At 35.0% G+C, this 17,255-nt stretch overlaps 1 protein-coding gene across 1 annotated transcript in view; it reads left to right on the forward strand.

The window, feature by feature from the left end:
* Positions 1 to 5,229, forward strand: part of LOC150101116 (acetyl-coenzyme A synthetase, cytoplasmic-like) — a 45,559-nt gene extending 40,330 nt beyond the window's left edge. Inside the window, exons 15-16 of the mRNA XM_090402084.1 lie at positions 2,174 to 2,219; positions 4,861 to 5,229. Of these exons, the coding sequence (XP_090258210.1) occupies positions 2,174 to 2,219; positions 4,861 to 5,066 (252 nt within the window). The 3' untranslated portion in view covers positions 5,067 to 5,229. The remainder of the gene's footprint in view (positions 1 to 2,173; positions 2,220 to 4,860) is intronic.
* The last annotated feature ends 12,026 nt before the right edge of the window (positions 5,230 to 17,255 follow it).

Consider the following 17,255-nt stretch of genomic DNA (forward strand, 5'->3'; position numbering starts at 1 on the left):
CTTTATAAAGTCGTTCTACGAGGAAACTTTACTGAAATCTTGTCTTGTTCCAATGAATTGCAGAGCTTCTGATGAACAACAAATGAACTTTATGCTCCGTATTGATAGCATGCTACGCAAGTCCAGACTGTTCACGCTCATGGTATTTAATATACGATCTGCTTTTATTCGGCTAGAAAAACAAATTTTCCCGTTTGTCCGAAATAAGATAACACACAAGAGCAAGTAATCTGGTAGACACCTGGTTAATTGAGAGGATGAAACTTTTCCTTGCGAGAAAGCTGGAGATTTTTCTGATGGGACAAAACCAACAAATTTCGGACAAACGGGAAGATATTTTATTCAGCTAGAATAAAGAGCCGTATATAATACATTTCTGAATGTTCAAGAGCAGCAGAAAATATTATTTTAAAATTGTATTTATAAATAATAAAACTCTATAGTAGTCCTACTCACCAAAGAAGAATATATTTAATCTGTACTCGTTGAAGGCTTTGATTCTTCATTTGTGCATTAATATTTAAAATATGGCTAGTAGGATGTCAAAGCTGTTCTAAGGAGCTCGGTGAGGTGGTTGTTAGTGAGGATAGCACGATGTTTTGACTTAACAAATTTCATTACAGTGAAGAGATTCACAGCAGTAAGTTGTCCCAAAAACAGAGTACTCGGAAGCCATTCTTTTGAAGATTGGGATTTGTTTCGAAAAGTCAGTTACAGATGAGCTTTTATGTACTTTTATGCAAACCACATCTTCCTGCAGCTCAATAAGCTCTATCTCTATTGAAGCAACATCTGCGGTAAAAGGTGCAATAACAGGACATTCATCGTTGATGACATCAATCACAAAAGAATTCACAAGAAATTCAAAACATGGCTTTTAACTTTTTTAGTTTCTCAAAATCGTTATAGTGTTTCTAAGTTTACCAAGACGATCCTTTGTATTGTTTCAGTTGTTCGTGTTTCCGATTTATACTCTTCTGTTGCTCAGTCATTTTAAACAAGGGTTTTATAATTTTGACTAAAATCAATCTTAATTATTTATTAATCAGAAAAGTACTCATCTACACTAAAATTCACTAGTTATGTTCCGTTACCACCACAAGCGCGTAACTTGTGTGTGCTGCATGAAGAGTGATGCAAAGTCCAGGCACCAGAGGCGGTGGGTAATGCAGCGATCATAGTAGTCACTTTTGGAACTAATTTTGGCGCGGGAGCGACACAGGCCATAAAATGTCGAAAGACGTTTCACCAACCAAATGCGGTAATAAAATCTACGTTGACAACCCTTTTGGCCGGTACCATTTAAAAGCTAAAATCTAAAGTTTCAAAATATGTTTTTTTTTAATTATCTTTAAAGTATTTACGAAATAAAGTATTCTAATATTGGTACATACTATACTACTATAGATTATTAATCTAAAAGTTTAGAAAAAACGGCAATGAAAACCAATATTGTCTCTGGAACCGCACAGAGTAGCTTTGGGAGCTGCAGTTTTCCCACCCCTGAACTAGAAGAACTCAAGTCATATTAAATGCCATGAGCCTGAATAGTCTGGATTTGCGGAGCATGCTATCAACATTAAGCATAAAGTTTATAAGACAAGAGGTCTTCATAAAAGCAGCTTCCTCATAGAACGACGTCATATTAAAGTAGGGGTTATCAATTTATTCAACTTCCATTCCATTCAAGGCCCAAGATAACAATGGTAATAAACGGAACTCATTTAACAATGAACTCAGTGGACACTTTTGTATTTAAACTTTTCTTTAAAAAGGTTCTTTACCCTTTATTTGAAAGGGCTGTGTAGGAGCCTGCATTGCTTCTAAACAGGATGACATTTCTTTCGAAATGGCGTTTTGCAATCTTACATACTCTTGCGATTTCCATTCCGATCTAAAATCAAAATGTATAAAATTGCGTTATATGAAAAGGATCCACTCATTCCACACTGGAACTGTTCGAACGAGAGTCAATTGTATTGAATAAGTATTTCCAGGTTCAAATATAGCAATATTAAGATCTGTGTACACAATCATGTGACCTTAGTAGTTTATTATAGTGATTCACTCTTGAAATATTGTATACGTCGCTGTATTTTGTCATTAAATAATATGCAGTTTAATCATGTAGATAATTCTTCACCAATGTTAAATGTGTTTGCTTGTTTCACAGGGAATCCCTTACAATAAAGAGTTAGAAGCAGATCTCAAACAAAAAGGTAAGAACCAGCTTACAGTGTTTTAGTGATTATTTCGTTATTTATATGAATTGCAAGTTAAAAATTACCATAAATGTTGCACCCAATACGGTGAAAATAACTTTTGGTTGTACTATACTTATTAAGACTACACGTATACACAAGGAAATAAAAAAAAAAAAATAAAAAATAAAAAAAATACTCAACTTGAATTGCCAAATATTTCAAATCTGTGCAAGTCGATGGCGAATTTAATATTCTGGCTATCATAAGCGCTGTTTACTTTGCCCTTTTCTCACTATAATTATAGATATTAATTTTATCTTTCCCTTAATGTATACGTTCAATGCCCTGTGTCAGGTTTAAGTGAAAAGTTTCCTTTTCGAAACTCAATGCTGACAGCAGTTAACCCTTCTTATATATCCGTAATTCGGCGCCTTACCGTCTCCGTATGGAAAAATTCCTCCTTCAGTTGAAAACTCGTATAAATTGCCTTCTCAGCAAGTCAGAACTCTGTTCATATGGGATTCCTACTTTTTTCCCAACCAAAAGGGAAATCATTAATTAAGCTAGTGGGTATTAATAATTATTTATTATAAATAGTTAATTAAATTTATGAAATTAATTTAAAATAATTTAGCACACAATATTTAAGACAACAGATTTATCACCATAAGCAATTGTTTGCTTACGGTGATAAATTCCAAGGCGGCAATGCAGCACACATAAAAGTTAAAACAGTCTTTCATAAAGCAAGCGAAGAAATATAAATTGCATTGTTTTTATTTTTTTTTTCCCACAACAGTATGTAATATAACATAATAAAATGCTCTTTCAAGACGTTTGACATACAAGTACGTTTGACATACAAGTCAATACTGAATAGTATTGACTTGTATGTCAAACGTACTATGTCATGATCTAGATCAGGGACGTCCAAACTGCCCGCGGGACGCATGCGGCCCGCCTGTTAGTTTTGATTTTCACGAGCGAAAAAATGAAATAACTTGAATCGAATGCATATTATATATTTTAATTCTATCACTAATCGATAATCTCATTGTTGGAAATTTTATTTAGTGTTTTTTGCATCACTATATACCCATGTGTTTTTCAAATATTAGACGTGTCAAAGAAGCGTTCTTACACTGTTTTGTTCTAATGCGCATGCTCCAGGCTCTCACGGGGAACGTGAACGCGCAATTAGTGTTGTTCCTTTGTTCAGCTATCGAGGTTGTCTCTGCTGCTCACCAAATTACTAGATACGCATTATAATACGGCCCTCGGATTACCTGAGGTTGGACAGCCCTGATCTAGATCATTGGTTCCCAACTGGGGGGTACGTGTTAGGCCGTTCAGGGATACACGAAAAATAATCAGTAATGGTGGAAAAACAAGCAAAGTAAACAATGCAAAACGTTTGTTATGGAACAATAAATGTTAAATTTGAATCGCCGCTAATGGAGACACTTCAAAACTAATTCATATTAGCGAATGATGATGATTGTGAGGACGTGGCTATGAACCCCTCCCCCAAACCACTCTTCTACCAATCATTATGCACAGTTCATGCATCACTTTTGTCACCCATCTTCCTTTCCAGAACAATTTTAAGAAATTGTTACTAAGAAATGACCTTTGCGATAACAAACCTTCCACTGGCTTCCATTTGCGACGTTTCTAGAACTTCTCCAAAAATATAAATACATCCGTAGCCAGACTGTTTGATCAGTTCGGTTATTGACTGAGTGTGTTGTCTTTAATTGTGATTCTTTTGAAGTAGTTTTTTATTTAATGTTTAACTGCGTTACACATTAAATACATTTTTAATAAATTAAATAAACATTAAATATTTTTAAAAATTAAAAAACAAGGCGTACGATGTATAGAAATGGATTTAAAAGGGGTACAAAAGTGGAAAAAGGTTGGGAACCACTGATCTAGATGACAAAGGCTAATGGGATGAAATTATGTTCGCTAAAAGCGAAGTTTTCTATTTAGTTAGAATTGTTGGATGGATGGTGGCAACCATGAGGTAAATGTACAGAAATAGTTCTTATTTTCATCTAGCAGTGAGCATTAACGTGCGTTGATTCAGATGATCTTCCTGTGATGCAGTTTCTCAGGAGCAAAGTTCATCCAAAATGAAAAATTGCTTTTTTTTTAGCTATTTCAATGGTAAAATAATATAATACCATGAAGTGTTGGTATGTGCTTGAAAAGTGGAGAAAGTCATGAATAAATGGATATTCGAATAATATTCTTTTTTTTTTTTATTTAGAAAACTTATGCAATGCATATACCCCCTTCTAATAAACATGTATAGTATTAGTGTTTCTAATAAACTAAAATGTGGCTGCATTAGATCTTTCTTCGTGAGCTACCCAAGAATTTTTCAGAATCGATTTCGTGTTTAAAAAAAAAAACCCTTTATAGTGGGGTGGTAGGACGCAGAAGAAGAGTTTAATTTGAAGGCCTGCTACTTTTTTATTTTGTTTTAATATTTGTTCGAAGGAGAGAGTCGAACTTGGGTTACTCAGATATATGAAGTAACGTGTTATCCTCTTATGAAAAAAATATTATTTACAGTATTTCTTCTGCATACTTAACATGTAACTGAATGTATTATTAGTTAATGGCTATTTTGTATTCTCTTCACCAGTGCGTTCCAAGATAGGTGCATTTGCCTCTCCAGAGTACATCCACCATGCCCCTGGCTTACCGAAAACAAGATCAGGAAAAATAATGCGACGAATCCTGAGAAAGATTGCCGTGAATGATCGAGACCTCGGTGACTTAAGCACTTTAGCTGATGAACATATTATTGACGAACTGTTTAAATCCATGCCAGTGACACTGCAAAGTTAACTTGCCCGATCTGATTAATTGAATCAGCCCATTGTGATATATACATAGACTGTATAGTGATATTTTTGTAATTTTTTGTACTTTTCAGGAGAATGATGTGTGTGAGAGAGCAACAGTGTGTGAAGGAAATTTTTTATATTGTATTTAAAAAATTTAGTTTTAATTGTCTTGTTTTGTATTTCTTTAGACACTCGCCTGCCATGAGAACACACACAAACACACGCCTTAAAACTTGGAATCCATTCATTTAAAAAGGTCTCGGTAAATTTGGGTAATGGGGAAAGACCAGCTGCTAAAACTCTGCTCCAAGCATTTTGAACTATCTGCAGCCAACTCAACGTGGTGTGCATTTGAAAGTTTTTTTCACCAAATGATTATTTCATATCTAGTTAATCCCTGAATCAGTTTGACAGAATACTGTATTTTCTAATTCAGCATTTTTTCCCAATATTCTTAGTTCGAATATATGACAGGATTATTAAATTATTGTCAGAGAATGGTATGCATCTTATGAAATAGAATTGAAGCATCATCTGACTTTCCATTTCCACTGAGCCCCAATATTAACAATGGTTTTGCCTGTGAACATTTTGTATTTTAAAAATATTACTCATAACTTATATAAGAACTTTGAAAACCCGGATGTCAGGTAACACGTAATTCATTTCCTCCTCCTCGAACTTCAGATGGTATTGTGAAATATTAACGACGGTTATTTCTTAAGTATGAAGGACGTGGAATGAATATAATGGCGTTCGAAGTTGGATTGAATTCTTTATCGTCTTGAAAAAGATAAATTACACACGCTCATTCTTCTAAGCCGTCGCAAGAAAATCTACAGTAAATGTTAGATGTGGACTGCATGCAGTATAGTCCACATGTCAGATGCGAACCCGAATTGATGAAAATATGCGATGGCAATGAATTACAATTGATTGTCCACTTCAATGAGATTTTTAGCATAACAATATATAACAAAATTAAGTCAAAACCAGTCGCGGCAGGTGAAAATTAAGTAGGGGTGCTGCATATACAAAATAAAAAAAAAATTTTTTTTTTCCTAATCAGTAACCAATAACCAAATTTACATATTAAACATTTGATTTATTAAAAATATTTCAACTTCACCACGAACAAACATCAATAATATGTTTATTTCACAGAAATAAAGTGCGCATGCATACAATTTATCTGTAAGCGACACTGCCCAAACGAGCAGTGTCGGAATCACTTGTAACATGCAATCACAGGCGCAAACGAATATCGGCTAATCTAGCTGCAATTGGCCGAACGTGATAATTCCGACACTGCGTTAGATCGCAGCGCATTTGTTTCGTAATCTAAAGCGTTAATCGAACAATTCCAATTATTAACTATTCAATCCATGTCAAAACACAAGTTGTAACCTTTAACATGTATTGCATTTATATAATGTAAGCATTGTTATTTAAAAACACAACCAAAATTTAATTAAAAATTTTTTTTCCTTGGGGGTGCTGTAAGGTCGTAGTGCTTATGTACGAACCGCCACTGGCCAAAACTCTGTTAAACCCTCCCAGTTGTTTGCACTATCAAAGGTTTGATTACAGTATGCCTCATTCCTTTATAGAGAACGTAAATATTCTATAAAGGAATCAATATTTAAAGTTGCAGATTTTGCAATATTCCTATAATTTACTTAATTTCCATAACTCAAGAAGTTTGAAAGGCTTCGGAGAGAGAGATAAAAGTATTTAGTAGAAAGGTAAAGAATAGAAGCCAAAGAAAATGTCCTTCAAATTCAGATGGTAGGCCTGTGTATATCTTGAAGTATTTAACTCTTGATTTCTGTGTACTCTTCCCACCGATTTATTATGATCTTTTTAATGACATCTCCATGAACAGATCTAGTTTTCTTTCCAGAGACTTCTTTCATTCCCTAAGACAGGCAGACCTGTCAGAACACTAATTAACGAAATGCATTTAAAATAACTCAACTATTTGCCTGTTGCAAAACGAGAATATCGAGGTTCTGACGTTATCGCATTCAAGCTGCCTGAATATTTACGAAAGTGAATGCACAGCAGAAGAACAGTCTTTTGCTTCCCCCCCTCAGCTTAATCAACCGTTCAACATCAATTTGGTTTCTGCTACGAAGCTTGTGTAAATTGTTTTATGACAATTGTTTGAGTATCTGAGCATGCTGTTAAGTGTTTGCGACCGAAACTTTGACTTTCTTGTAAGCTATTCAGAAATTCTAAACTTTTTCAAGTCAACAAGTAGGTTGCAGGCTTGCTCAAAAGCATTTCAGAACCTGAAGATGACATACACAATGTACACCAATTTATTTTGTAAAAGGTGTTTTTCCTCCCCAATTAGTAGAAACTTTAATAAATAGCGTTCGAATTAAATAATGAAAGTTAAGTGTGGACTCGGGCACGCTAAAATGCGAATTCATTAAGAATTTAAGCTTTCAGAAGTAAATGACTTTAATCATGCGAAGAAGTTTTCTTATTCCAGCCTTCTCGTAAGATAGGCTTCTCTATGCATCTCTCATAATCTTTGTGGAACTTCCATGTTAATCTATTCAATATACGTTTCTTGCGTATATATATTTGTTCTGAAAGGAATTTTTTTACCGTGGTTAATCTTGTTCTAGATTAATTTTTAATTAATCTTTCCTTAATTTTTGAATCCAGGTCTATTGATGCCATTGCCCGTAAGCACTGGTCCTAAAATAGCATTTGGAAAGAGCTGGATGCTGAGGATATCGCAATTATTTGTTCTCCTCTCTGCAGAAACTTATAGGAATTAAGCTTCCAATAAAGAAGTCAGCCTTTTGTCTTAGTCCTCAAAGAAATGCTTCAAAAATAAGTGACTGTTCATAACTATTACGAAGTTACATAATAGAAGTAACTGCGTTTAGAAAGAAACTATATTTAATTTCTAATAAAAATAATTAGACGCCCTGAAAAATAAGTTTGGTCATACCAAAAAAAAAAACATTCACTCTTACCTGTGTCCAAAAGAAATTTCTGTGTAAACTAGTCCGGAGCATCTTAATGCAGTTAAACCATTAGTAAAGCAGAAATTGACTTAACAGCCATCGGAAGAATTCAAAGCGCATCAGCAACGGGTTAGACGAATAGCTGCAGCGACTCCTATATAAGTAAAAATTTATAAACGTAGCAGCATATCGTATTTAAAGAGTTGACGATGACAGCAAGAAAATGAGGGAAGACCATGAAAAGATCTTATATAATGACATTATCAAAATCTTTGTGGCATATATACTGCGCATAGAATTTTGTTTATTAAGATGGTTCTGTTAAAATGATTTGAGCCATCTACTAGAGCTAGTCTTAAATTTCATTAAATTCCAGCCAGAGAAGATTTATTTGCTCTAAACAAATAATTCTTCTTTGCACGGATTGAAACTTGAACGACTCGGTATTTTTATAAGGATTCCAAATACCGAATTTTAATGAAACTCGTCTATCCACATTCTCTGCATAACCTAACTAACCAAATGACCCTAACAAGTCTTATGCACTGAAATGTATCGTAGCTATTAGGGTTTGACTGCATATTTGTTAATTACTAGCTGTTAAAAGAAATTTTTTCCCATTAAGAGCACATTTGCGATCTTTAGTGTTCATGCGAGTTCGTTGAGCGCTAACTTTCCCTTACCGTCGTACATTTTGTTTTAAAATGTGAAGAATTTCTGGTGGTGGTGGGAAACAAAGTTAAGTTCACGAAGATTGGCAAGGGATACATTTGATTTAAATGTCTGCAGGTTGTAAATTCTTGTAAATATGATATGCAGCTAAAGCAGTGAGGAAAAACTGCGCCCTTGCCATCGGCTGTGTTTTTTTCCATGGCATCTCCTTGTGAATGCATTAATGGATGCGCAGTGAGAAGCTAATTATCAACCACAATGGACCGGTACTAGCAAATAGGTGTATTACATAAGTTAAGGGGATAAACATCCCTTCTTGTTTTTCAGCCAGTAAGCGAAACTAAGATCGAACACTACGATCTGTAACGTTTCATGCCGACGAACTGTCAGCGTATCCATCCAAGCGTAAGTGACCACTTGGTAGTGCCACACCACGGCAACTCGTTGCAAAGGTGAAGCAAGCTTCCTCACTGTTCTTGATATTTTCTCATAATGTAATGTAAAACACAGCTTTTAAGAGATGTAGTACTGTTTTACATTATGAGGAGAGGTCACTACCCAGACCGGTTTCAACCTTTTTTTGAGGTCTCATCAGTGAGTAGCTAGACCTAGAATATCAGAGTTTAAGTGAAGAAAACTTACATACTTTTGCTATACGATTGACCGAAAGGTGTGTCGCTATATTTCATTATAACATAGTATAACTAAGATGAAAAGCCAAAAGGCTATTTTTTTTTGGCTTTTCATCTTAGTTATACTATGTTATAATGAAATATAGTGACACAGCTTTCGGTCAATCGTATAGCAAAAGTATGTAAGTTTTCTTCACTTAAACTCTGATATTAACTAGGTCTAGCTACTCACTGATGAGACCTCAAAAAAGGTTGAAACCGGTCTGGGTAGTGACCTCTCCTCATAATGTAAAACAGTACTACATCTCTTAAGAGCTGTGTTTTATGTTTTACATTATGAGAAAATATCAAGAACAGTGAGGAAGCTTGCTTCACCTTTGCAACGAGTTGCCGTGGTGTGGCACTACCAAGTGGTCACTTACGCTTGGATACGCTGACAGTTCGTCGGCATGAAACGTTACAGATCGTAGTGTTCGATCTTAGTTTCGCTTACTGGCTGAAAAACAAGAAGGGATGTTTATCCTCTTAACTTATAACAACCTCGCCAGAAAAAAATAGCCTTTTGGCTTTTCATCTCAGGTGTATTACATATTTGTCCCTTTAGAAATCGAGTACCCTTTCTAGTTTTCCAGAACATGATCGCAATGCGAATGCCTACATGTTTTCCCATAGTGGTTTTAATAGTTGCTTGATAGTTTGCCATAATGCATTATACAAGACATTCAGGAACTTCTCGTGCTTTTACTTGCCGAACAATAGTATCATTCCATTTAACAAATTCATGGTTTCACCATGCTGCTCCATACCTCGTACACTGCCTGATACAAAACATGCTGTTTTTGCCTAACTTTTTTCTCTGTAAGATTCAACTGAACGAATGGGGGACGGCTATTGCACATGTCAATTGGTGTAACGAAAATTAACAGTGTAGGTGCTGTTTCGAACAAAGTATATATTAATGGTTAATGCAAGTTACTTAATCCTTCCTCTCTCATAGACGCTAAGTTTCCAGATGACGTCTTTTCTACAGATACTTTCATGAACAGTGCTTTGCTGAGTTAGCCACTATCATTCTTCCAAATCCATAAAAACAGCTGCTGCTAACGGCCATTTACAGTCCAGCTGCAAACTCTCGCAACCAGCTTTCCTGCCTCATCTCTCAGTCCACCTACCTCTGCTTATTGAAACATCCAACCTCACCGTCTTTCCCAAACAATACAATCTTCAGTTAAAAAACCTTTCTTGGTACCCTCTTCTCCATATACTGCAACATTAAAGGCATGGCAACTTTGATTAAACACGAAATTCTTCACATTTCATCAGTCGCATTGACTTTTGTTTTTAATAAATTACGGCTGACACCAGTTCCTGAAGGGTTTTGCAAAGTAATGATCAATGCTAGGAAAATTATTAAAAATCGATTCATTTCGCTGTTTTGAGATGAATGTATCTAGTAACTATATAAACCATGATAAGAGAGGGTTTTCAAGAGGATGCCTTCCATTCTGGGAAGGCCTCACACCAACTAGTTCGGTGTGCACTGTATTCCTTTTGGATTCTCTAAATCCTAGTTGGAATTTAGTGCATGCACCAATTGAAATGTGTCCACTTCTGTTTATTTCAAGGTGTATAATTTATTGTAAGTTTAAGTAGTATCAACTGATTTTCAAAAACGAAAATGAAGTTTTATTTCATTAATTTGGGATGTTTCATCATTTCACTGTCATTTTTTTTTCCTTTCAAAATATTTCATTATTCGACTTATCGCAACTTCCTGTATTAAGGTGATTCATAGAAAAACAGATCGCTATGGGAACAAATCACAGGGAAAAATCTCTCTCCTAGCTAATTTTGTTTGCTATATAGTATAGAATATTAGGAATTATATTGACTTCTCAGAAAAGTATGGTTCATCTTAATGATGTAGAACCAACGAAGTCGACTGCATCCATATAACCTTAGGCCATTTGTCAATCTGAGGGAGGCATTATGTCGTAGGTAGCAATAGCTTTCAGTGGAGAAATAAGACTTTCCAGATGTAACAACTTAAATACTTAATGCCCGTTTAAGATTCTGAGTGTTCTGTCCTCTTCTAAAACAAAGCAATCGGTCAACTTCCTAATCCATGCAAAGTAAACATCATTCTAAATTGTAGTTACCCTGGAGATGGATGCTACACCTTTCGGACTAGTTTTCTCTAAAAAAAAAAAAAAAAAAAAAAAAAAAAATACCTTAGGCCATTTGTCAATCTGAGGGAGGCATTATGTCGTAGGTAGCAATAGCTTTCAGTGGAGAAATAAGACTTTCCAGATGTAACAACTTAAATACTTAATGCCCGTTTAAGATTCTGAGTGTTCTGTCCTCTTCTAAAACAAAGCAATCGGTCAACTTCCTAATCCATGCAAAGTAAACATCATTCTAAATTGTAGTTACCCTGGAGATGGATGCTACACCTTTCGGACTAGTTTTCTCTAAAAAAAAAAAAAAAAAACCTTAGGCCATTTGTCAATCTGAGGGAGGCATTATGTCGTAGGTAGCAATAGCTTTCAGTGGAGAAATAAGACTTTCCAGATGTAACAACTTAAATACTTAATGCCCGTTTAAGATTCTGAGTGTTCTGTCCTCTTCTAAAACAAAGCAATCGGTCAACTTCCTAATCCATGCAAAGTAAACATCATTCTAAATTGTAGTTACCCTGGAGATGGATGCTACACCTTTCGGACTAGTTTTCTCTAAAAAAAAAAAAAAAAAAAACACCATTCACTTATCAGTATTTATTCCATTCTGTAATCTTGGAAGCAAATGTTTTGTGATGAAGTGCAACGAAATCAGCTTTTGTCGTTGTAAATTATTATTGGAAAAAAATTTACGTTTCGCTATAATGTGTTCGAATTTTGACGAGAAAATATAAAAATAATCGATATGAATGTTACTCGCTTGCTCGAGTGTTTATGAGCGCTTGTGCTATTTGTTTCTCATATGTTATATTAAGCTATCCCATTGGTATTTATCTTTTTTTGTTTAATAGTGGAAAAAAATCCACTACCAATAGATTTCGACTGTTGCTACATGGTAATCTGATTAGTTTTTTTTTTTTTTTTTTTTTACTACTGCCATTCATTCTTGGAACAGTTCTATGTAAAATTTAGGGGAGGAGGAGGAGGAATGATTTCTCCAGCACTCTGATATCTGGTTATACTTAACATTGGACACTGAAAGGGAGGGGATCAAATTTTATTGACTTCTGCACCGGATTGCCAGTTTTTTTCTGGCGGAAAGTTCTTTATCTTCATACTTAAAAAATAATGCTTAGCTATCTTCAGAAAACCGTTATGATAAAACCTCGCCTCCAAAATCATCTCCTTGTGAGATTCTACAGAACATCTAGAATATTAATACCTATACAAGCATAAATACTAATTTCCAAACTTTTCTTCAGTATAATTGTTAACCTCAATGTTATTTCGTAATTGTAGGTATTTCTTGCATATGAATCCCTTTCCTCCTACTCTTACCTTCGATAATATCCAGTTCTCTAATCAGCCTCTTCTTAGAGTAAACATTTTACGCTGAAAAAAAATCAAAATATTTACGCTTTTGTTTCTGCTATTGACGGTAAAAAACAGAGAGACTAATTTAACTCAGAAAAACAAAACCCTTCACAAATACGCAGTTATGAATAAAATAAATCCGCTAATGCCTGTCATTTCCTATGGGGAGTAGGCAAAGTCACTTCGGTCCTAACTTTTGGAGACAGGGGCAGTTTAGTCTACTCCGGCAGCAAATCGAATAGTGGAACTAAGATTCACTAAATATAATTAGTGGTATGTCCTAACATAATGCTAACAACATCAGCTTGTAATTTTCACCATTTCCTTAATTCTCTGTGAAAGTACGAGTCTGAGTAACAACTCTTACTTTGCCGATTCATTTCGGTCTCTTTTACGTAGACTCAATTTCTGATATATACTGCCCAGCAATTGAAGAGAAGAAAAAGAACCGTCCCGTCTTGTCTAAGATGAGAACTTTTATAAGGGCCTTTCAACCTAAAGGTTACCTTCTATATCATATTATCTGAAGATGTTTTTAATTCCTCCTACTAGCCAGAAAATACACGCTCACCCAAGTACCAAATATATTTACCTCATAACTTTAAGAGTTGCTTCGGCTGTAGTGTGCGGGATTATCAAATCATTACTGAATATCTGATTTCTCTTTCATGATGCATTGAAAAACCCCAAGATCTCTGTGCATGAGCGACCACTCTACCAGAAATACATGTATCTTTTTAATTAGTGTTGTAACTCCCTTCCCATTGCGAAATGGACTATGGAAGCGCGTGAAAAATAATCCCTATACATTTCCAGTATTCTCTATATATATGATAATCCATAGGCACTTCCTTCCTAGCTAAAGGCTGAAAGTACGTATGGTTGATGCTTATCTGAATCAAGGATTCATATCTGAAATTCAAGTATCTGTTGTGCAATGTAAGACCATTTGTGTGTAAATCTGTATATTACATTATTATTTTTGGTAACCTCCATGGAGTCAATAGCCGCATCGTGGGAGGCCCACACAACCAGCAACACGTTTATTGTATCATATTGCACTTTGAAATTATTTACACTCCTTGTATTCTTAATGCCACTACTCACAATTCTCCGCTTAAAAATTCTACTCCTCCAGCCTTTCTTCACATCTTTTATACAACTTCCAGGGATCTTGTGCTTCCTATTTTATTAGCTGCTCTTTTTTTTTTATAATTCCTTCTGTATTAATCTGAGAGAATCCCTTAACCTAGGTCTCTATTACATCGTCTTTTCCTTCAAGCTACCAACCTCTGTAATCCACATTCTCTCAAACACTTCAAAAACCATCACTCCAGCGTCCTGAATCACTTGGGTCATTCGGATTTGAAGCCTCTCTAGTGTTTCTACATGACAATAGAAACTAATGACCAAATCTGAGCACAATAATTATGGTCTGATCAATCCCTTACATAGATGCACCATCTCCTTTGCCTAACATGTCAATGTACTTTTTATCATAGCAGCAATGCGACCTGCCTCTGAACTAAAGTGAACTGTTTACCATTACTCCTAGATCCCGAATTTCATCCACTTCCAGAAGTACAGCTCCACCAATATTGTACGTAGCCTTTGTATCCCAAAATATAACACCTTGCATGTATTAATATCAAAATGTAACCCCAGTCATGTGTCCTAGCTAAGTCGATTCAAATCTTCCTGATTAATATCAAAATGCAACCCCAGTCATTTCCTAGCTAAGTCGATTCAAATCTTCCTGTAGACAATTAACATCAGCACCTGATAATTCTACCTAACTTTGCATTATCGGCAAACTTTTGAAAATACCCAGTCAATCCACATGAAATATCCATAAATAAGTTAAACAGCAGGGGTTCAAGAACAACTCAGAAGCACGCCACTAGTCGCCTTTCGTTTCTGAGGCACTGCTCCATCATACACAACGTTTAGTATCTTTCAGAAAACCACTTTTCCATCCATCTAGCCAATCTAATCCCATTTCCTGCATCAATATATCGTAGTAATCTGTCAAATACCTTTCCATAGTCCAAGAAAAGCACTGTATATATGATTTTTACTTATCTAACACGTACGTCACTTTACTATAATACGTAAGCAGATTTCTAGACCGGTCTATAATTGGAAACTTTTGTTCTTGAACCATGCTTGTGGAGAGGTATTATTTTGCTTTCTTTCCTACTGCAGAACTTTCATTAAAAACCAGGTCAAGGGTCCCGATAACTCCGAAGAACATTCTTTTAAAATACATGATATGTCATCCATTCCCACAGCCTTATTAACATTTGATACACCTCTTGATTCTTTCGTCTTTAATTCTCCTAATCCCTGCCTCCCTTCTACGTGTTGCACAGCATCATTCACACCACTATGGTACACACTGAATTGTTCGTTAAATAATTCAACTGTATCATTTGCTATGATTACTTTGCTGCCATAACTATCCACCAGTGTCAACCTTCGCTAATTATTTGTCCTCATGCTTGCCACATAGCAGAAGAATACCCTTGGATTAGCTTTGACCTGATTGTTTATTATTTTTTGATTTTTATCAGTTCCTTATCTTCACAAACTGCCATCGAATGATCAGCCTGCACACGACAGAAGTACGATTTTTGTTAGTTATTGGTTATTCTTGGGATCAGCTAAACCTCCATAAGGTTAATGTAAACTGTAAGTAATATCAATTTATTGCTCAACTTTATTAACCTATGTTCATCTCACTGTGCTTTCATGTTGAAGTCTCAAAATATGCCATCCCGTAACGGTTATTTAGCTTTCTGTAATGTATCTAAAATTTGATTGAAGAAATAAAAGCCATTGAAAAATCGATAGCAGTATTATTTCAGTTTGTGCTTTTATTTTATATCTAACAGTTAAATTTATCATGCTTACTATTCCCTTGAAAAATTTCGTAGGTTATTTCGAACATCTTGTAATCAAATATTTTCGACATATCTCAGAAGTTATAAAAAAATTAGTTAATTTCACCTTCCGTAATTAGTTGTAAAACTTTTATTATTGGTATTTTTTTATTTTTACTTGGCGCTTTCACACTGTATTGGCTTAATTAAAAATAATTGAAGATCATGTAACATACAGGTATGGGGGCGCTGTAGATGGCAGTTTTTATTTATTCATGGTTATCTATTTGTGGCGTTTGGTACTTGCAAGTTTGTGCTAACTAGTGGATGAATTTTTGTTTGCTATTTCATTAGTACTCCATGAACATTGTCATTTTATGGTTCAGGATTATAATCACGGCTTTGTAAAGTCTATTAAATTACTCAGGTAACGAAATTACTTTAATAAGAATTTTACAAAAAGTATTTTAATGAAAAGATTTTCAATAAATAATGGTTGCTGAAATTACTATTTAATGAAAGCAGGCGTTTTTTTTTTCGTGACATCTCCATTAATGAATTATGTAAATGACTTGAGCTGCTATATATGGTAATTCACCCGTTATGTATATTTAAGCTATGGAGAAATACTGCTATTTCATCTTGGTAACATGTATCTGGCGTATGTTCGCTTCGTCCAACAGACTTTTCGAAATTAGAGATTAAGGTTTCAGTGTTCAACCTCAGTTGAACACTATAATTAAAGGTAGATGTTGATGACGGCTTCGACAGACAGTTTCTGATAACGATAGCTGACCTAAGCACTATGTTGATCCATTAGTTTCTCCATAGCGGATACGTATGAAAACTGAAGGGTGGAATCTAGAACGATCACTCGTGCCACGTTCATAGCAATAGCTTTCTGTACGTCTGCACTTATCTTTCCGTAGATTTTATTGTAGTGTAACGCCCACATTTGTTGGACATAATGCTGTGATATGATCTTCCGCAAAGAAATATTGTATCCAGTGGCTAGTAATAAGTTATACTGATCTAGTTGCTACGATTACCTCATTGTTAGTATCTAAAGGAACTTTACGAATTGACTGACAATAACCTGAAGTGTAAATTTTACATAAATCTAGGCTGTACTTAGTCCTCCGTGTACTATAGTTCAGATTAAAATATGTTTATGATAAATATACTGATCTAGTTGCTACGGATTACCTCATTGTTAGTATCTAAAGGAACTTTACGAATTGACTGACAATAACCTGAAGTGTAAATTTTACATAAATCTAGGCTGTACTTAGTCCTCCGTGTACTATAGTTCAGATTAAAATATGTTTATGATAAATACAATGCATTTATCATTGCTTCTTACATCATTTCATGTATAACCCCACCGCAAACAACTAGACTGATTACCACGGTGGAAAAAATATGATCTGATAGTTATTAGGACAAAAATACTGAACTTGAAGAAC

Source organism: Typopeltis vanoorti, chromosome 12 (genome assembly GCF_054136105.1).
Source record: "Typopeltis vanoorti isolate ZY-2024b chromosome 12, IOZ_Tvanoo_1.0, whole genome shotgun sequence".
Lineage (NCBI taxonomy): Eukaryota > Metazoa > Arthropoda > Arachnida > Uropygi > Thelyphonidae > Typopeltis > Typopeltis vanoorti.